The sequence below is a fragment of the Giraffa tippelskirchi genome, chromosome 5 (assembly GCF_054371585.1).
Source record: "Giraffa tippelskirchi isolate mGirTip1 chromosome 5, T2T-mGirTip1v1.2.pri, whole genome shotgun sequence".
In the NCBI taxonomy this organism is placed as follows: domain Eukaryota; kingdom Metazoa; phylum Chordata; class Mammalia; order Artiodactyla; family Giraffidae; genus Giraffa; species Giraffa tippelskirchi.
In genome coordinates this window covers 136,931,708-136,954,999 of record NC_137279.1, presented here as the reverse complement: position 1 = coordinate 136,954,999, position 23,292 = coordinate 136,931,708, and the positions used below count along the sequence as shown (strand labels likewise).

Sequence of the window (23,292 nt, the reverse complement as noted above, 5' to 3'; positions counted from 1 at the left end):
ATTAAAACTACTGGTCTTAGAAGAAAAAAAGAATCTGAGTACAAGAACCCTAGTAGTTTTTTCTCACCCCTATTCATATATTCTCTGTCAGTTCATGCTATTAGGGATATACACATTAGCCAATAGGAAAGGGACTCCAAAACCAATTAAATCTGGGCAGAACAATGTCAGCTTCCAAAAGAGAAACAGAGCCATACTTACACAGAGACACACTGAAAGTACTTAAGGAGTCTTTAAGATAAAGGAAATAATGTATAAAAGAGCTTACAAACTCTGAAACAGGTACTCAATAAACATATAGTAAAGGAGTAAATAAGAAATGAAATATAATATGCTATTTCCCCTCCAAACATATAAGCTCTCAAAGACAGGAAGCATTTTTATGGAATAATTTGAAAGCAAAAGAAAGATCATTAAAAATCTTCATATATTAATTCTGCATTGCTTATGCATTTTTCCCATAAGTATGGAAGGCCAAGTTTATCAGGGAACTACCATATTAAGCCATTGCTGAAGACAGAGCAACAGAGGCTCAGAAATGTGTTTATTGAGTGATTGAACTAGTCCCTTTGTGGAGCTCTGGGACAGTGGAGGACAAGGCAGTCAGAGAGATGAGTGACAGACGTTAAGAAAAGTCCTGCATTGGAGACAACATCAGGAAGGGGTATCCGACTGAGCCTGGGCAACACCAATACCACACTGGACAGCTGGGGATGAAAGAAGAATCACAGACACAACACTGGACATTTGGGATTGAAAAAGGAATGAAAGAGAGAGAAAAGGGGGAAGAAATAAAGGAAGAAAGCAGAAAAAGGCAGCAGGAAAGAAGGAAACAGAGAAGCTGGTTGGTTCTTCTCCTGAATACTTCCTATACACCAAAGTCCTGAATGAAGAGCTTACCCATGATAAAAATGGGAGGGAACAAAACTTCAACTATTTCACAGTTGTGTGGCTCACAGATACATTCAAGTCAAATACCTAGAGAGATATGCACATTTTTTAAAATAGGGGAGAATATAAAACAAAATGAATGACAGAGTCGGGAACGGAGTGAGAGAATATTGGGGCTTAAAAGAGAATGCCATCAGCACATCAACCATGAGGCACAGTTTCAAAGACTCATGCAGAAATTTAGGACTTAACAAAGACTTTGAAATATGGAACAAAAGACTACAGAGATCCTTGAGTCAAACTCCTTTTGCTTTCCATTTGCAGACCCCAAAAGGGATTGTGGGATCCAGACCTAACTGAGGTCTGGTTGGGGAAGGAAGTGGGGGAGAATCTAGGTCTCCTCACACACAAGGGTTCATTTGGCCCAAGGTCTTTTATTGAGTTCAGTAATTTCAGTTCCATACTTCTTCACGTAACAACTAAGCTAGAAGAATTTAACTTACTGGATGGTTGGATTAATTTGTAGTGGTTGGACTGTTTAAGATTATATGTAACTTGCTTTTCTGTTTTCTTATTTTGGTACTCGTCTTTTTCATTTTCGTCGGATTCTGAAGAGCTGTTGCTACTGCCATAGCTGCTGTCACTGCTGTAGTACTTCTGTCTTTTCATTATCTCGGTACTCTCAGGCATGGAAGACAGAGGCTAAAATGGAAGGAAATGTTTATTTTGTTAGAATTCATAAAGTCTTATGCACATGATTAGTTTAGTATTTCTAGTTTCCCACTTGGCAAATAGATGAGGAAAAAGTGGAAAAGGTAGCAGATTTTATTTTTATGGGCTTCAAAATCATTCCAGATGGTGACTGCAGACATGAAATTAAAAGACACTTGCTCCTTGGAAGAAAAGCCATGACAAACCTAGACAGTGTATTAAAAAGCAGAGACATCACTTTGCTGACAAAGGTCCATATAGTCAAAGCTATGGCTTTTCCAGTAGTCATGTACGGATGTGAGAGTTGGACTATAAAGAAGGCTGAGTGCTGAAGAATTGATGCTTTTGAACTGTGGTGTTGGAGAAGACTCTTGAGAGTCCCTTGAACTGCAAGGAGATCAAACCAGTCAATCCTAAAGGAAATCAACCCTGAATATACATTGGAAGGACTGATCCTGAAGCTGAAGCTCCAATACTTTGGCCACCTGATGTGAAAAGCCAACTCACTGGAAAAGACCTTGATGTTGGGAAAGACTGAGGGCAGGAAGAGAAGGGGGAGACAGAGGATGAGATGGTTGGATGGCATCACCAACTGCATGGACATGAGTTTGAGCAAACTGCGGGAGATCGTGAAGGACAGGGAAGCCTGGTGTGCTGCAGTCCACTGGGGTTGCAAAGAGTCAGACTCAACTTAGAGGCTGAACACCAAAATGTTCAAAATCACTCAATAAATGTGTATATGTGTATATGTGCATGTGTGTTTGTGAGAGAGAAATGAGGAGGAGAGAAGGAAGAAAAGGAGAAGCAAAAGAGGCAAAAAATAGAATAAGAAAGCAGCAGTCCGAAAAGCCATTATAAGTAAGATAATTCACTATAAACAAAACGCGCCACATCTTAAAACAGTCTATGAGCCTATCCACTTGAATAATGTGCAACAAGAAGTGAGATATTCCTCACATGTCTAACTTCATTATGGACACTTAAAGAAACAAAATTTTTAGTTAATTTTCCACTTTCCAAATTGGCTCATGTCTTTTCTTGGAGGATTCCTACCTCTGACACATAGGGTCTGGTCATAATAGAACAACATTGCTTTTCATTACCTACATTACATTTAAAAAGGAGATATAACATAAAAACTTCAGTATGACATGATTTTTTTTTAGAAAATAAGTGCTATGTAGATGGGTAAGTCTGTAAAGATTCAAAATGCCATGATATCATGTTCCAGTATCTCTGTCAGAATCACTTGTCACTGAATCACCCAGTCGATGTGTTTCCAATGATGACAGCTGAAATAATAAAACATAAGAGAAGTGGGACATCTTCACTTCAGAAAGAATGTGCAGGACCAAGAAGAGTAAGACAGTTTTGCAACTTAGTCATTTTAAGAGACAATTACACATGCTATATGCCTCTTATTCCTCCTAGGGAAGGTCCCTGCAGTTGTATACTGGTTTCTTGTTCTCTGTTAAATCAAAAAAAAATGTTTTGATGTTAGCCTACACTGTAATGAAATCTTTGGTTACCCTGGGATTTCATGGAAATAAGGTATATCCTCTCATGTAGCCGTGTAGGATGGAAAGATAAAGAAAGAAAAAGCATTTCATAAAATGCCTAGAATACATAGTAAGCCAAAGCACAGTCTTAAAGTCACTGTCTTAGCAAAGGATGAGAAATAAACAAAGCAGGGAATTAATTTAATACACTAAAGTACCAACTTGTGTTTAAGATATGTTCTTGTTTTGATAGTCTAATATTTACTGAGAGCTAACAGTGTTCAAAGAGATACACAGAAAAATATTTATCAGTAACACAATCATCAAACATTTTGATAGTCTCGGGGAATATGAATTCTAGAGAAAGGATGTTTCTTCAGAAGTCTAGCATACCCAGAAGAAACAATGGCACAATGAGGTTTGCTAGTAGTACCTTCTTTCAAGTAGGCAAACAGCTTTAAAGTTTCTTAAGGAACTTGACTACATAATGAGCTACTTGAGTCTACAAAGAATCGCAAACAGAAATGGACAGCTAAATCTTTGTTTCATACATACATTTGGGACTAGTTAAAAATACATTGTTCAAGCAGTAATTAATAAGAAGTCATAGCAAATAAACTCCAAACAGTGCCTTAACTTCAAAATGAAATTTGTAAACTGGTATTGAGTTCTAACACAAACCATACCATTCATTTTTATGTCCAACTGTATTATGAACTGGGTTGCATATTAAAAATATATAAATGGTATAAAGAAAAATAAAACAAATACCAAATACATTCTACCTGACTGAAGAACAACGATAATACTTTATGCGATATTATTTATGTATATACAACTGAGCAACTAAGCACACATTTATGTATTTAATAGCTAATTAATATTTCTTATATTCTCAAATAATTGAGACTTTGTTTCTCCTAGTACCAGTTTCATTTAACCTTGATTACCTTCAATTATTCTACCAGTAAATACATTGGAAATAAATATTTGGTGTGTGATAACATCCCTCTAAAAAGGAAAGGCCATTTTGAAATTTGGTATACTCCAGACCCTCGGTGTATAGGATGTTAGAAGTTTTAAAAGTACTTTTATTTCAGATTGATTATGCAACTTTCAGTACTTTGAAATATTTCTAGTGTTAATAACTAAAGGAATTAATAAATTCATTTCATTTCAAGAAATACATTGTTTTGCTGTGCTATGTGCCAAGTTGCTTTAGTCATGTCTGACTCTGCAAACCCCATGGACTGTAGCCTGTCAGGCTCCTCTGTCCATGGGATTCCCCAGGCAAGAATGCTGGAGTGGGTTGCCATTCCCTTTTCCAGGGGATCTTCCCAACCCAGAGATTGAACGTGTGTCTCTTATGTCTCCTTCATTGGCAGGCAGGTTTTTTACCACTAGTGCCACCATTATTAGCCCCAATATTTGCCTGGAATAAGAGGGGTTGAGAAATACACAGTGTGAATTCTGTCCTCTTGGAGGTAACATTTTTATTTGGATGATAAGCCTTATTTTACAAAGCTAAACAAAATTATAAGACAGTTGAAGGGTGACTTAGAGCCTTTGCATTTGCAAATCTTCCACAAATATTGTGCACCCAGGTTGCCTCACATCTGGTTTGCCAAATTGTTAAATAATTAATATACAAAGTTTAGAAACTTTCCTATATTTTCCAAAATGAAGCAATAACATAAAGGTATTCACTTTTACTCATACTCTAAAAATATATTTGTTCCAAAGGAATTACCAACAACATCTTCTACAGTTCTTTAACACAGAACACATAATTCAAAAGAACAATGCCTGACATCCATGTTTCTGGTCTTCACCAGATACGTATCTTTCACCAGGTTTGTCTTGCACCCATTTACTCTCCAAGAATCTTTCAGTTGAGTCATATCAAATTCCTTGTTGTTTTTCCAATACTGTATGCAGTGTTATACCTCCATATCTTTGCCTTTAATGTTCGCTCTACCCTAAATGTCCTTCTACCCTTCTTGAATGTTTAGGGAACTACTCAAGACACAATTCAAATGGTGCTTCCTTTATGAAGCCATCCATAGTCTACCAGTCCCTTTCTTCTCTATGTTGCTGTAGCACTTTTCACTCTCTTAATTGCAGTACTTGCCACAATATACCTTGGTTTTTGGTTCACCTATCTGCCCTTCCACTAGTCAACAAGGTCCCTGTGAACACATTCAACAAATTTAACTAATGGCTTTGAGAACCTACTAAGTGCCAGATGCTATGCTAGGTGCTAGAGGTGTAAAGATGAACTATACCTCTTATCTTCAAGGAACTCACAAGCTCATACTAAGGCAAATATACAAACAATCTTTTGTCACCACTGTTTTATAAAAGTGTCATTTGTGGTACAGCAATAGAAGAAGAGGAAAGAAGATCTAGGTCTAATAAGAGGCATGGGGGAAGATTTCATAACAGCAGCTGGATTAGGAAGGGGTCTCTAATCAATCAAGGAGTGAATCAATTATTTTTTTAATAAGCAGGCATTCCAGGCATGTAAGAAAAATCATGAATGCATGATAGAGCAGGATATATGTGAGGATGAAGTGATAGTTTTAGTACTGCTGAAATGTAAAGTGAAAAAAAGCAGAATGAAAATCTTTCTAGGATTTTAAGAATTCAAATTTCCTACTTTATTTGCAAAGCCTTTGACATATAACAAAAGAACACACGGATGAAGCACAGAGCAGATGAAGGTAAAGCAAACACTTCCCTATTTGTGCCAGCATGATAGCTTTCTATGTATTCTTAGAAACTTTAACTGTTTTACCTTACACAAACTTTATATTGCAGGGCTAGGAAAAGATGGGGCTCCTCATTAGTATCTCTAGAGTCATGATTTGTCCTATCTAAAATGCTAGACATCTCTGAAAATTATATGTCTGGAGATATAAGGAAAACTTAGTACTGAGTATATAATGATGGTACCAGTTCTAGGTCTCATTTGACCCTGACTCATAGGGCTTTCACTCGATTAAGGACAGTGATTCTGATTTCATCTCTGATTGAAAATGAGAAAAACTAACAAAACGAAACTTCTCCTAAATACAAGATAATGTCATCTAATTCTATCTTTGCTGGAAACATAGTCCACAAAGTTTCTTGAAAGTGGCATCAGTCATTCGTAGAGTCAGAAAGGTGAAGAGAAAATCAACTGTCCATAGAAGAGACTACTTTGATAGAAAGTAAAGGAGAAGGTACCTTTGGTCCTCGAGACCTGGTAGTTTTGCCCATCAGCTTTTCATCATCAATTTCACATTGTTCCAGAAGATCCAAAATGTCTTCCTCCTTAAAAAAAATTTAATTAAAATCATGATCACTAATAGACTCCAGAATTTTTCCAAGTTCATTAGTCTTTATGTATAGTAAAGTTTCCGAAAACTATTTAACAAAGACTGCTCAGATCAAATGAGAAATAAAGGATCATGGCAAAGTCTTGAAAAAACTTTCACTAAAATCTGGTAATAAAAATAGTACTAAGCTGAAATTATTATGTATTGATAATCATAAACAAATATATCCTTATGTTTTCATAAATTATTAAGATCTTAGAATATAATACTTCAATAAATTAGCCTATTGAATACTTTAAAATTTCTAAAAGTTCACTCTGATTTCTCTAGACCTCAATTTCATCAATCATTTCCATATTGATTAGTGTAAAATAAAATTACAACTTCAGACAGAACACTGATGACTGGCCTAATAGGTTCGTTTAGAACAATCCAATGTTAGTATTTAGGTAACAGACACAATTTAATGAAACTCAAATTTTTAACTATTGAACAAGAATATCTTTAGAACTTTATGAAAGGTTTTCATTCTATAGGACTAATATCTTCTCTTACACTCTTCGAGAGTCACTTTGAAGTCATAGGGTAACATTATGAAAACACAGGAGCAACAGGAGTACAATAGCTATACTAAAAGTGGTGCAGTCAACTGCTTTCATTATTTATTCAACATATAAAATATCATATCTTCATTTAGATATTTATGATTTATATTTGTGTTTCTTTTCTTAAAGAGGGGTTAAAAGAAACTAGAAATCTCACTGTGCAATGGAAATCCGTAAAAAGGTCACTCTTCATCCCAACCTAAGATTTAGTTATTAAAATACCAAAAGATTCTTGTTATAAAGCTTTGATTAAACAACAATCCTACAATGAATTCCAAAGACAGACAGCAGTACACAATAGTTAAAAATTAAGGAGTTCCACTTTTGTTAGGAGAAAGATGATCATATAGACAATATTTTCATCATAACAGCTAAAAAAAGATGATAAACTAAATAATCATACTTTTTAAGCCATCAGAAAGCTATGGATAAAAGTAATGTAAAAGGAATTATACCAGAGAGGGAAAAGTGTTGCCTAAGTGAGCAGAGATAAGTGGCCACTTTCCACTTGTCAAGCCTAGAAACAGTTGAGCAGAGATTAGGTCTATAATAAGCATGGAGATTCTGCAAGGATAAAGAGAATCCAGTAGAGTTTTCTAATGTCATGTGGGCTAGTGAGACACCTAGAAGAGCCCCACAGACCTGGTTCTCTTCACCTTCTGCCTCTCCAACAGCAATTTTAGTTGAGTATGTAATGGAATAGGAGGATAGAGGCATGGATAGAAAACCAGAAACACTTCTCTATAGTCTTGAAGTCACTAGTTACCAGTAGAGAATGAGGCCTATAATAGACTGAACAGATATCACTCACAAGGTGTTTGAAACCAGAGGTAAACTAAAGCAAACCTTCTGCAATGCAGCCTGAGCCTCGGTTCAACTTTTTTCTTTCTAACTTCATTTATAGTTGAAATATATTTGACATATAACGTTGTGTAAATTTAAGGGAGACAAAATGTTGACTTGATACCTTTATGCATTTAACATGATTGCCACTTTAGCAATACTTAGCTCCTTTATCACATCATATAATCATCATTTCTTTTTTGAGACTGAGATAATTAAGTAATGTTTGATAATTACAATACGGTATTGCTGTCTATATTCACTATACTGAGCATTAGATCTTTAGGGTTTATTTACTTCTAGTTACCAGACTGTACCCTTAAACAGTATTTCTCCTACTCCACCACACCACAGCCCTAAGTAATCACCATTTTACTCTTTGTGTTATGCATCTGTCTTTTTTGGATTCCATATCTAAGTGATATCATACAGGATTTGTCTTTCTCTGTCTGATTTATCTCACTTAGTATAATGTCCTCAAGGTCCATCCACATTGTCACAAATGGCAGGATTTCCTTCTTTCTCATGGCTGAATAATATTCCATTTATATATATACCACATCACCTTTATCCACTTATCCACTGATGAGCACTTAGGTTGTTTTCATAACTTGGCTAGTGAGAATTATGCTGCAATAAACATGGGAGTGCATTTATCTCTGATATCCTGTTTTCCATTTCCAGAAATGGAATTGCTGGATCATACAGTAGATCTATTTTTAATTTTTTAAGGAACCTCTGTATTGTTTTCTTTAGTGGTAGAACAAATTTACATTCCCACCAATGGATTATAAGAGTTCCCATTTCTCTACATCCTTTCTAACACTTGTTACCTCTTATCTTCTTGATAATAGCCATTCTAACAAGTGTGAGGTGATATCTCATTGTGGTTTTGATTTGAATTTCCCTGACGATTAGGGATACTGGACATCGTTCTATGTACCTGTTGGCCACTGGAATATCTTCTTTGAAAAATTGTCTACTTAGTCCCTCTGTTCATTTTTAATCAAGTTGTTTATTTGTATGCATTATGGAGTTGTATGAGTTCTTTACAAATTTTAGATATTAACCCTTTCTCCTATATATGGTTTGCAAAAATTTTCTCCCATTCTGTGGGTGGCCTTTTCATTTTGTTGATTGTTTCTTTTGGTGTGCATAAATGCTTAAGTTTGATACAGTTCCCATTGTTGATTTTTTGCTTTTGCTCAACTTTTCTTTGCCTCAAAGATTAGCCCCTTGACCTAGCACCCTGAAGTAAGAAAGAAATGTCTCTTTTGAACAAAATAGTATCAGTTCAATTTTGATGATTTTTAACAATGTCTGTAGAATAAATGAAAATTATAGGACATTCAAACTAACAGAAAAATGTGATCCACAATTACAACGAAAAATCATCAATAAAAGCAGTCCATAAATGACCCAGATGTTAAAATTAACAGACAACGATTTTAAAATAACATATACACATTAGATAAAATTGATAAAAATAAAATTAATAAAAGATGCAAACTTTTAATAGAGAAACAGAATTCAAAAAGCCAAATGGGTATTCTTGAGTTGAAAAATATAAGAAGTGATTGGATAGCCTTATTGGCAGACTGAATTCAGCAAAGATACATCAATAGAAATCATCCAAACTGAAGGCAGAGAGAAAGAGAGAGAGAAAGAAAACAGAACATAATATCAAAGATACAGTTTGTCCCTTAGTATCCATGGGGGTTGGTTCCAGAACCTGCTGCAGATATCAAAATCTGTAGATGCTCAAGTCCCTCATACAAAATGGTGCAATATTTATATATTACCTACACAAATCCTCCTATATATTTTTAAATCAGCTCTAGATTACTTATAATACATAATACAAAGTAAATGCCATTTAAATAGTTACAAATATAATGCTACAAAAGTAGTTCCTGGAACATGCCAAATTCAAGTTTTGCTTTCTGGAACTTCCTGAATTTTTTTCCAAATATTTTAACCTACAATTGGTTGAATTCACAGATGCAGAACCTGTGAATACAGAAGGCCAACTGTATGTGAGATGCTGTCCAATGACCTAATATGTGTAATGAGATTCCCATAAAGAGACAATATTCAAACTAACACAGCAAAAAATCTGAAGGAAAAACAAAAGACAGGTTTCTGAAACCAATGAGAGAGATGAATCCACAGCTTCAAGAGGTCAAGAAAATTATGAGCAGGGTGAATATTAAAAAAAAAAAAAAAACCACAGACACATCAAGGTCAAAATTCTGAAAATAAAGAAAAAGGCTGCCAGGAGAAATAAAAAAAACCAACATATTACATTCAGATGTGCTGGGATTTAAAAAAAGAAGTGCCAACATAGAATTCTATACTCAGTTAAACTATAATTTTAAGTAAATGCATAAATAAAAGACAATTGCAGACAAAAACCAAAACCAAGAAAAACAAGCAAACAAACAACAACAAAAAAAAATCAGCAGAAGATTCATCACCACTACACTCATGCTACAAGGAACATGAAATACTAGACTTCTTCAAACTGAAGGAAGACAAACCTTATCAAAAGCATGAATATGCACAATAGAATGAAGAACACAAAAGGTAAATATGTAAGTAAACATGAGAAGCTATATAGGAAACAATTTAAAATCACTGAATGCTTAGATAATAGTAACAATAACACATTTTGAGGTTTGCAACTTATGTTAAAGTAAAGCATATGATAACAGCACAAACTATGGAAGGATACACTAAATGAAACTAAACTGATATGGTCCTTATATAGTCTATGAAGTGGTAAAATATCAATTTGGGGTAGATCATTATGATTAAAGGATGCATACTGTAATTTCTTTTGAGAAAAAATCATATTATGATACCTATGGCTGATTCATGTTGAGGTTTGACAGAAAACGGCAAAATTCTGTAAAGCAATTATCCTTCAATAAAAAATAAATTAATTTAAAAAATCATATTATGCTACAAATATAAATAGAACAATAAGATAAAATAGCATAGTAAAAATAATTGATAGAAAAAGATAAAAGATAAAATAGATAATAAAAGACAAAATAGTATGAAAATAAATAGATGGAAAAGATATGTAACTGAAGTAGTAATCATAAGAAAGAAACTAATATGACTGCATTAATCACACAAAGTAAATCTTAAGACAAGAAGTATCACCCAAGAGATTTACATTTCATAATGGTAAAATAGAATATCTGAATTCATTAAAAAAACACCTTTGTAACTTCAAAGGATATGAAGTCAAAACTGACAGAACTAAATCCACAATCACAGTTGGAATGTTTAATAAACCTCTCAGTAATTGCTAGAACAAGTGGACAAAATAATAAGAAAGGTTATAGAATATTTGAACAACAGTAATAGCCAAATTTACTTAAAAGACGTATATAAAACTCTATAACCATCACCTGTAGCATACACGTTATTCTCAAGTAAATTTGGAAATTTATTAAAATAGTTATTGTATTAAGTTAAAGCAAGTCTCAATTTATTTTACAAGACTAAAATCAGAATATGTTTTCTAACACCAGAACTAAACTAGAAATCCTTACCAAAAATAAAACTAGAACTTTTTAAACCTATGGAAATTAAGCAACAAACTTCTAAATAACCAAAATAAAAGTCAGAATATAATTTGAAATGCAGTTAGTAAAAATAAAATACATAAAAATGCTAGATATAAAGGCAATATACAAAAATAACCAGATGTTTACAACCTGGCAGCAATTCAAAAACAAAAAAATTTACAAACAATATTATCAGCAACAATAGCAAAAAATTAAGAATTAAATACTTAAGAGTAAATTTAACGAACTATGCACAAGAACTATAAACTGAAAACTATCAACATAGAGAAAGATCCAATTAAAGATCCAAGTAGATGGAGAGATATGCCATATTAATGGATCAGAAGACTCAGTATTGTTAATTCCCTAGAAATTGTTTTATAAATTCTTCAATCCCAATTAAAATACCAGCAGCATTTTTTGTAATTAAAAAGTTAATCAAGATTTAGAATAAAACTGATTCTAAAATTTATGAAAGAATAAAAGCTAAGAGTTTAAAGAAAAGAAGAAATTTGAGGATTCACTCTCCCTAGTTTTGACACTATGAAACAACAGTAATGAAAACTGTGTGAAGATTGTATAAGAATAGGCTCACAGACCAATGGAATGGGGCAGGCAAAGTGCTGACGTTTAAACTAAATTTTGAAATGTATTCATTGGAAGGACTGATGCTGAAGCTGAAACTCCAATACTCTGGCCACCTGATGCGAAGAACTGACTCATTGGAAAAGACCCTGATGCTGGGAAAGATCGAAGGCAGGAGGAGAAGGGGACGACAGAGGATAAGATGGTTGGATGGCATCACTGACTCGATGGACATGAGTTTGAGCAAGCTCCGGGAGTTGGTGATGGACAAGGAAGCCTGGCGTGCTGCAGTCCACGGGGTCGCAAAGAGTCGGACACAACAGAGCGACTGAACTGAACTGAACTGAAAGCACTTTAAACAGACCATTTTAATTAACCTCAATTTTATTTTCACAACCTGTCAAGTATACTTTTAATACTACTATTTTAGTGATCCAATTGAACAAATAGTTTAGTCTAAGGTTACAAAATTGAAACATAGGGGAGCTGGAATGTGAATATAAGTCTGTCTGGGTCCAAAATGCTCAGGATTTCTTAGTACAGAGTGATGTGAAGATGAAACAAAGATTGCATTCACAGGAGAAAGAAATAACATTACAGAACAGGTGAAGGAAAATTAACAAAGGTCTCTCACTATCTGGGTCAGGAAAAACAAAAAAAAACTACAGAACATAATTCTAACAATGGAAATAATTGCATATGTCAAAAGAGGGAAATTGGAAGGAAAAGAGCATTAGAGTATACAATATCCCTTCTGCTTCTGTCCCTTAGGCCTTTTATGCTTGAAAACAGCTTTATAACCTTCTATTGCAGAATTTGAGTACAAAGACTATAGAAAAATCTATGTAAAATAAACTTTACCATGATTTTTAAATCACTCAGTATAATAGGGTAGCCAAGATATGGAGGTATCACACTAGGGAGATTTCCAGCAATATAAAATATAAACAACTATAATAGGTCTGCATGCTGGAATTAAGAACACAAGAAAATGTAAGTATGAGCAAATATGAATATTTACAAAACTATTAAAGACCACTGACTCTTTAGACAACAACAAAAAATCTTATTTGTCCAGTGGGACATTAGTAAGTATGACGCTAGCAGGGTCTTGATTAGCCTCTGCATGCTGGGCTTGTCCTCTTGAAATGCTCCTTTTTGGAAACTTGAGCTATCATATTGAGTTCTGATTACCCTCCTTTCATGGTCATGTAAAGAGAAAGAGATACCCAGCCTGCTTCTCAGATGTTCCATCTCTCTCAACTGAGGCACCAGACATATGAGTGTAGCCACCTTGGATTTCCATCCCCAGATGAGCTTTCCAATAAATGTAAATATATGATTCACTCCAAGCTAGCTCAGCAGAAGAACCACTCAACTGAGCCCAGCCAAGATTGCAGAATAATGAGCAAATAAATAAAATGGCTTATTATATTGCAATAGACAACTAATAGACCTTTTAATAAGGCATACAGGCTATTCTGCATGTGTATGTGTGTGTTTCAATTATTTATCATCTGCCATGTCTATGCTGCATCAGGAAAAAAACATTGCATAGTACTAGTTATAATCTAAACAATGAGAACATCACAAACCACTAGGTTATTTCAATCTATTTTTTATTCAGTTATGTATACACAACTCTATAATAAAACATTTATTACAATAGATTACAAAATAACATCAATATTCTCTACCTCATAATTTGTCCTGTTAGACAACTTATTTATGAAATCATTTGGCTGGTTATGAAACACTACCAACTGTTAAAATGGAAGAAAAGCGCATCTTAAAAGTGAAATGGTTTTACATGTGGAACTAAGATGGGTTGTTTTTAAAGACATATTGTTTGGCTTCATTCTTTTTTTTTTCTTTATAAACATTCATTCTTTTACCTTCATCCTTTTCAAAGGATTATTCAGCTCTCGCTGGAATGAAGCCGCTCTTCCTGAAAGGAAGGTCTGAAAGGCAACAGCCAACAAATTTTCATACTTTTCAAGTAGTGTTTTGTCTTCAGGAGGATAAATTCTCCTAAAATAAAATCAGACAAACCAGCTTTTTTAAAAAGCTATTATAGTGCAAGACATAAGGTAAACTACAAAGATAATCCATGACTCTGTATCAGTCACTTTACTAGGTGCTAGAAATAAAGATGAATACAGTACTAGAAATCCATAAATTTTTATCTGTTACCCATACAAACTGAAGTTTATCTAGAGAATTATCATTAAGCGATGAGTTTCAGAAAGCATAGTATAAAGATCTGGTTGAGGGGAGGTGGTTTAAGAAAAGTTGCAATGGGACATATTGGAGAAATACTGGAGAGCTTTATCAGAGATAGTTTAAGTGATGAGGTCTGGAAAGTTTTAGACTTAGTGTGATTATTGATGTATACAAGAACGTAGGGAGTAACCCTAATGATCTTTTGAGGGGTGGCAGAATTTTCCTCTCTGCTGGAGAGAATTAGGTAGACAATTAGATTGAGAGGAATGTGTTTTCATCACTACTGCTGATGGTATTAAGGCTGGAAAGAACACCTTACTGGAAGGACAGGAAGTTCAATGATGTCAAATTCTCCTAATTCTGCTGAGTCATTATCAAATCTTGGGAGGAGGGGCAGTCTTTCCAGGAACACAAAGAGCTTAGAGGGGCCTCCGTCTTCTGCTGTCAAATGTGACACTGTGGAGGGGGTCCAGTTCCACACAGTCCACTCCCCTTTCTACTGTCCCACACCTGGCTCCTCCAGACAGTTTCACTATTTGCCTGGTTCCTGATACATCTGAATTTACAACAAAGCACAAAAACAACTTTGAACTGACAGAAAGAATACTAAGAGACCTGACTTTCTCAAAATACCATATGATAATAAAATAAGATAACAGGATAACATCAGGCTTAAAAGACTTTACACAACCACCCTTGAGGCTGGCAAGCAGGAGCTCTCACCAAGTCTGAACCATTTACTTGCTGACTATCTTTCTTTGCTGGAAGTAAATTAAACAAAAAGCACTTTCTCAGTATGAAATAAACATGACTTAAAATAAGCCTAAAAGTTAAAAAGTATAGACACTGCTGTTTTGACACTTCACTTTTTCAATCTATAAAAAAACAAAAGCACGCTTACCTGTAATTCCCCATGTGACGATTTTCGTGTTCTTCTTTCGAGATCTGCTTCCGTACCTGAGCGAGTCTCTCCTTCTAGAAATGAAGACATTTTACAAATAAAACCTGACAAGTGCATTATGTAATTCAAACTGTAGGTACATTGTTAAAATTTTCATACCAGCTCTTCTTTCCGCTTCTCCAACTGATGTCTCTGTTGTTCCCAATCTGAGGAACCTGGTAAGGGCCTTTTAATTGAATTCTGACCATAAAGCCTCCTTTGAGCTTCAGCTTTTTGTTTGGCCAAGTTTTTCCTTTTATCACTGGTCCTAAAATATAGAACATAAGACCATATTCCAGAATTCAAATAAGCTCTGATCTTATCCTTGTAAGGAGAATCAGCAGAAGAGGAGATACAGTGGAAATAGGAATCAATTGTTTATTAAATTTATATATTCACACATATATTCATCTAGTCATTCATCAAATATGGATTTCCATCCAACAAACAGAAGTTTTGAAGATAACAAGAGACAATGGTGATCGTATAGCAACTGATTAGCTATACAATCTTAGGTCAATTAGTTGCTGGGTTTGTTTTCCCATCTATCAACTGTTAACAATAGCACTTCTCTTCTAAAGTTCTTACGAAGATTAACTTGGAGTGACACTGCAAGCATGATCATCTGCTCAGTTGTGTCAGTCTCTCTGCGACACCATGGACTGCAGCACACCAGGCTTCCCTGTCCTTCTCTATCTCCCACAGTTTGGTCAAACTCATGTTCATTCAGTTGGTGAGGCCATCCAACTACCTCATCCTCTGTCACCCCTCCTCCTCCTGCCCTCAATCTTTCCCGGCATCAGGATCTTTTCCACTGTCACCTCTTTACATCAGGTGGCCAAAGTATTGGGGCTTCAGCTTCAACATCAGCCTTTCCAATGAATATTCAGGGTTGATTTCCTTTAGGATTGACTGGTTTGATCATCTTGCTGTCCAAGAGACTCAAGAGTTCTCCAGCACCACAATTCAAAAACATCAATGCTTCAGCACTCAGCCATTTTTCTGGCCCAACGCTCACATCCATACATGATTAATGGAAAAACCATAACTTTGACATTTCTCAAAGGCCTTATACAGACCTTTGCCAGCAAAGTAATGTCTCTGCTTTTTAATATGCTGTCTAGAACTGTCATAGCTTTTCTTCCAAGGAGCAAGCATCTTTTAATTTTGTGGCTGTAGTCACCATCCATAATTATTTTAGAGTCCAAGAAAATAAAATCTGTCACTGTTTCCACTTTTACCCCACGTATTTGCCAAGAAGTGATGGGGCCAGTACCATGATCTTAGTTTTTCTGAATGTTGAGTTTTAAACCAGCTTTTTCCCTCTCCTCTTTCACCTTCATCAAAAGGCTCTTTAGTTCCTCTTCTCTTTCTGCCATTAGAGTGGTATCATCTGCATATCTGAGGTTGCTGATATTTCTCCCAGTAATCTTGATTTCAGCTTGTGCTTCATCCAGCCCAGCATTTCTCATAATGTACTCTGCATAGACATTAAATAAACAGGGTGACAATGTACAGCCTTGACGTACTCCTTTCCCAATTTGGAACCAGTCCGTTTTTCCATGTTCAGTTCTAACTGCTGCTTCTTGACCTGCATACAAATTTCTCAGGAGGCAGGTCAGATGGTCTGGTATTCCCATCTCTTTAAGAATTTTCCACAATTTGTTGTGATCCACACAATAAAGCCTTTAGTGTAGTCAATGAAGCAGAAGTAGATTTTTTCTGGAGCTTTCTTGCTTTTTCTATGATCCAACTAAGATCATGGCATCCGGTCCCATCACTTCATGGCAAATAGATGGGGAAACAGTGGAAACAGTGGCTGACTTTATTTTGGGGGGCTCCAAAATCACTGCAGATGGTGACTGCAGCCATGAAATTAAAAGACACTTACTCCTTGGAAGGAAAGTTATGACCAACCTAGATAGCATATTAAAAAGCAGAGACATTACTTTGTCAACAAAGGTCCGTCTAGTCAAGGCTATGGTTTTTCCAGTGGTCATGTATGGATGTGAGAGTTGGACTATAAAGAAAGCTGAGCACTGAATAATTGATGCTTTTGAACTGTGGTGTTGGAGAAGACTCTTGAGAGTCCCTTAGACTACAAGGAGATCCAACCAGTCCATCCTAAAGGAGATCAGTCCTAGGTGTTCATTGGAAGGACTGATGTTGAAGCTGAAACTCCAATACTTTGGCCACCTCATGCGAAGAGATGACTCATTTGAAAAGACCCTGATGCTGGGAAAGATTGAGGGCAGGAGGAGAAGGGGATGACAGAGGATGAGATGGTTAGATGGCATCACTGACTCGAGGGACATGAGTTTGGGTAAACTCCAGGATCTGGTGATGAACAGGGAGGCCTCGCGTACTGCAGTTCACAGGGTGGCAGAGTCGGACACGACTGAGCGAATGAACTGAACTGAACTGAACAGATGATGGCAATTTGATCTCTGGTTCCTTTGCCTTTTCTAAATCCAGCTTATACATCTGAAAGCTGTTGGTTCACATACTGTTGAAGCCTAGCTTGAATGATTTTGAGCATTACCTTGCTAGCATGTGAAATGAGCACATTTGTACAGCAGTTTGAATATTCTTTGCCTTTCTTTGGAATTGGGATGAAAACTGACCTTTTCCCATCCTGTGGCCACAGCTGAATTTTCCAAATTTGCTTTGGTGATTAACTACTATTATTAATTAAATGTGAGAAGTAACAAAAAGGGTTGAACTTGAGATGGCAACAAGATTTCTGATTTTAATGACTGGATGATTAAGAATATCATTTTTCCAGTGATAAATATGAAATTTGGCTGAGTTTCCTTTGTTTAGGGAAACGGAAAATGTGATTTAGGTAGCTCTTAACTTCTATTTTATTCCATTTTACCAAGAACAAATCATTTCTATATACCATACAATTTAAAGGAAGGACAGGAGAGAAAGGGGGAATAGAAATAAAAGGAAGAGGAAAGAACAAAGACTAAACAATTGGAAAGAAAAAAGGTAAAAGAGAAAGAAAAAATGAAATGACAGAATAGAGGAAGGGAGAACAAAAAAAGGACTGAGAATACCATGATGAGAATGCTGTGGAAGAAATGAAGGCAGAGATATATGCACCTCTACACAGCAAACACTTCACTCACAGACAAGGACACCGACACACACACAGCTCAAGCACATACAAATAAAGAACCATGTTTTCATTCCTATAAAAACTAGTATAAATAAGCACTAATGACTCTTAGCCAAAACAAAATTTAACCAGAGACCAAAGGATCTCCATTCACTCAGCATTTTAATCAGTGCTTTTTTCCGCTCAGCTATATCCATACACTGACTTAAGGAGTTTTGTTTACACTTTCTGGAGTTCTTTCCACTACTCATTATCCTGTGATTCCATCCAAGGGTTTTCTCTTTCTAATCAGCTGGCCTCACACATACAAACTCTTGTAGTATGGAAACTCTGGAAGTTCTATGAACATGCTGTGCTTGCCTCACTTCCTTATCCTACTACAAGGAGTTACCTTTGAATGAAATGTCCTTCCCCATCCTTGTCATCATTTTATTTAGTACTCACCATACACTAGTTCTAGATATGGCCTTGGAAATACAAAGATGAATAGAGACATTGCCCTCAAGCTGCAATGGTCTAAAGGGGGAGAGGGGAATACCACGTGAATAAATACACAGGTTACAATGGATGCTACTTAAAAAGTGATAGTAGTAGGGGTGACGGCAAAAGTGAGGAAGTAAATCACTTTGCTACAGCAAAGGCTTCAAACAGAAGGTCAAGGTTGTGCTAGGTATTCAAGAATGAGTTAACCAAAATGTGGCATATACATGCAATGGGCCTTAACAGGGAAAGAAATTCTGGCTACATGCTACAATATGGATGAATCTTGAATACACTGTGCTTTCCCTGGTGGCTCTGATGGTAAAGAGTCGGCCTGCAATGCAGAAGACCTGGGTTCGATCCCTGGGTCAGGAATATCCCCTGGAGAAGGAAATGGTAACCCACTCCAGTATTCCTGACTGAAAAATTCCATGGACAGAGGAGCCTGGCGGGCTACAGTCCATGGGGTTGCAAAGAGTCGGATACGATTGAGAGACTAACACTTGAATACATAATGCTAAACTAAATAAGGCAGTTACAAAACAGCAAATATTGTATGATTCTACTTATATGAAGTACCTAATCAAAATCATAGAGACAAAAAGCAGAATAGGTGTTTACCAGGGGCTGGTGAGATGGAAAAATATGGAGTTGTCTAATAGGTACAGAATTTCAGTTTTACACAATGAAAAAGTTCTGGAGAAGGATAGAGGTAATTATTGCATTATAATGTGAATGTACTTATTGCCACTGAACTGCACACTTAAAAATGGTTACAGTAGTAAATTTTAAGTATATTTTACCACAGTTTTTTAAAAATGAGTCAACATTCACCAGAGGGACAAAGCTAAAAGAAAATTTAAGTGAGAATACACACAGAACTATGGACATGCGAAACAGCATCATATAAGAGTTCTTTAAAAAAATTAATTCCAAGGCAGGGAAAAGAGAACAAAAGGTGATCAGGTTGGCAAGAGATGCAAGGGCTAAATTATAAAGAGTCTGTGTCTAAAGATCAAAAATGACTTGTATACAATGTTTAAACTTTCTGATAATGTGGAAACAATCTGAGCAGAACAGTAGAATTTACAAGTATCTCTTTAAATGTTGGCATCCCTCAGGCTCTGCCCTTGTCCCTCTCTACTTCTCAATATATACACTCTGTGTTCTCATCCACTGGATTCAACACTGATCCATACATGTATGTCAGTCACATGAGGTCTCTTATCTCCTGGGACCCTATATATCAAATCTCCCACTTGACAATTCCGCCTGAGTGTCTCAAAGCACTTCAAAATCAGCATGTTTAAAACTGAATTATCTCTTAATTTCTACTTCCCCCATCACTTCTAAGTCTGTTTCTTGCCTAAAACCTTTATCTAAATAAAAGACATACTGTCAAACAACTCATCCAAGCCAGAAACCTAGGAATCATGGGAGACTTTGAACCCCCAGCACCTACTCCTATAGCAGTAGGCACTCAATAAACACTTGTTCAATGACTTGGAGAGCAACAGGATAGAAACCACAGGATGGGGTGAAAGTGCTGAAGGAAGGAAATCAATAAAACAGACCAGGAGAGAAATGAGAAGTCCTTAAACTTGAAGAGGAGACTAAGAAATTAAGTCATACAATTAACAGGACTACTTAAACAATATGTATGCCAAAAAATGTATAGGCATATTGCTTAAATAATCTAAAATACCTGATACACTTATATAAGCAAAATAAAAATTTCCCATTCTATATCTCTTTCCTTTCTATTCATTTCCTTTAGAATAACTGAAATATTGTAGAATTTAGGCAAATCATTCTCCGATCACACAAAAGACGGGGTCATATGAAAACTTCTGAACAAGTTATATGTCAATCTCTTTTTAATAATGCCTTCCATAAAAATCTACTTCTCAATCAGGCATTTACTAAATGTTTGAAAATATTTCAAGTGAATAAATTGCTTGGAGGCATCCCACAGCTCTTTCAGAGTTCTTGAAATAACAATTAGAATCAATTGAGATCACAAAATTCCTGAGCTTAAGTGACTGACCTCAAGAAGTCCTAGAAGTTATTTGAACACTTATACTAGCAGACAGCTCACTATTTCATTAAACAATTCAGTTTAATTTCTAACAAGTTTCTCTCATAATGAGCTAACAGCTTCCCACATAGTAACATTTCAAATATTTAATATTCATGATCATGTAAATGGCAGCCAGTCTAATAATATTTCATTGATCCAGCAATCCCAATTTTGGATATATATCCAAAGAAGTTGAAATCAAGATTTAGAGTGATACTCACACTCCCATGTTCACTGCAGCATTATTCACAACAGCCAAGACAAGGAAGCAACCTATGTTCATCAATGGATGAATGGATAAAAAAATGTGGTATGATGGAATATTATTCAGCCTTTTAAAAGAAGGAAATCCTGTCTATTCTTTTCAATGGGAAAAGTTAAGCTCACTTAACTGCTTCTCTTTTCCGTTTACCCTGGCAGCCTGAAATACCGGGAAGACCTCTGGACAGAAAGGTAGGAAATGCATTTTTGAGTTTTCTTTACTTTCTGAGTGACCTTTATGCTTTAGTTTCTTCTTGTGAAGTAAGGAAACAATCTAGAAGGTTTCCTAAGGTATGCTCCAATTCCACCTCATACTTTGTACTAAATAATTATACCAATAATGAAATTTAAGCATATTTATTATAGGTTCAAATCATACAGGGGGAAGGGGAAGTAGAGTTCAGGAGGAGAGGAAAAGATATTTAAAAAGAAGAAAATTAAATGGGTTTAAAGAACAGAATCAAGAAACTCAAAATATAAAATACTAAAATTATAAGCCAATTCTATTTACAAATGACTGTTCTACACCAAACATGGTGAAAAAATTCCAAAAGCCAGAGGAAACAATTTACCTAATATTTAGTAGCTTCAGTGCATTTAGCAGCACTCCCTTTTTCACATCATAGTCTATTTTCTGATCAGTGCCAAAGCTCGGAGCGCGATTGATCTGAAATTAACAAAGAAAACAATGAGTAACGAAATGTTGGCAGATCAATCTATATTCAGTAAAAATTTTTTAACCTAATGTGGGATCCCCAAGCAGTAGAAGGACTCTACAGTAGACCTCAAGCTCTGCATAGTCGATGGTCCAGTCACCACTGCCACACCTCCACTCCCCATCACCTTAATTTAAGTCAAGGACTTGCAAGGAATTAACTGTCATCACTGCTCCTTCCCCCTGCTGCCTTAGTTCAGGATTTTTCAGTCAGCATTATCTGCTCTCTCTCTCCAGTCCACTCTCTCCAAATTATCACCCCACGCATTCCAGGTATTAAATTTAGAAAGTTAAAGTGATTCATCCTGACAAAAAGTTTGTGCAACTAGTAATAATAATAATAATAATAACATGGAACAAAAAATAATATGTAAGTTACCAATATAGTAATAATTATATTCATATATGTATCTTGCATGTTGAAATTATCAGTGCCCTCTTTTCACTGCTTTCGGATCTTCTGGATGGATCATCCATTGCTACCTAAAAAATACATTTTCTCTCTTTCTACCTGGGTCAGACAATAATTCATCAATTTTTATTTTACTTCATTTCACTGAAATTACTTGGAAGATACCATTAAAGGTATCTGCAGACTAACCTGTGTAAGCTTTTCTAACTGTTTAAGGATTCATGGGAATAAATGAGCCATTTGTGGCTATTCTACTTTATTCCATCATTTCCAAAGTTTCATTAAGAGGAAAAATAACAAACAATTATATATACACACACACACACAGAAATGTAGTTTATAATATGCTACAACTTCAAGAGTTAGAGTTTTTGTTCTTTGCTGTTGTTGGGTTTTGTTGTTATTGTTGTTGATGTTATGAAAATGTAATTTGGATAGCAGATATTTAGGGAAATTACTTATTCTATTAACTCAAATGATGAGAACACTATTGAGTTCAAAACTACAGCTTAGCTTCTTGACCACCAACTAATTCCACAGGCTATCTCAAAAAACCTGCATACTGCTACTCATAGAAGCAGGGTCATCTTATACAAATCTATCATCACAAGAGACAAGGTAACTGACAGCATGCATTTTACAACTGGCAGCTTAAGGAAATACCACATTATAGTTAAATCATCCAGAAATATAAATACTTCTAATCAGAAATGTGGCACAAGATCGCTGCAGAAAAATTAAAAACAAAAGTCCAACAGACAACAGAGAAATCACTTGCAATCCCAACACCTAGCGTCCTGTTAACCATTTGATAAATGGTGTTCCAGATATTTGCTACACATATTCATCATATTCATTTTACCTTCCAAATATCTCTATACTAAATATTTTATTTTATAACCAAGGTTTTCTCTGAACGATGTGTCTTATAAATCTTGTATGCCATCATTTTGATGGCTACATGGTATTCCTTGTGTAGAGATACGGCAAGCTAATTTCTTCAATAGAGATATGCCTTACTG

The 23,292-nt window shown here is 35.5% G+C and overlaps 1 protein-coding gene across 13 annotated transcripts in view; it reads right to left on the bottom strand.

Annotated features, from left to right (window-relative positions):
• The window catches only part of TTLL7 (tubulin tyrosine ligase like 7), a 201,875-nt gene that overhangs the window by 91,884 nt on the left and 86,699 nt on the right, over positions 1–23,292 (bottom strand). For all 13 annotated transcript variants that reach the window (XM_081490151.1, XM_081490148.1, XM_081490147.1 and 10 more), the window contains exons 10-15: positions 21,716–21,810; positions 15,319–15,466; positions 15,160–15,233; positions 13,931–14,066; positions 6,330–6,416; positions 1,395–1,593 (exon numbers count right to left, since the gene is read on the bottom strand). In XM_081490151.1, coding sequence (XP_081346277.1) covers positions 1,395–1,593; positions 6,330–6,416; positions 13,931–14,066; positions 15,160–15,233; positions 15,319–15,466; positions 21,716–21,810 — 739 coding nt within the window. The remainder of the gene's footprint in view (positions 1–1,394; positions 1,594–6,329; positions 6,417–13,930; positions 14,067–15,159; positions 15,234–15,318; positions 15,467–21,715; positions 21,811–23,292) is intronic.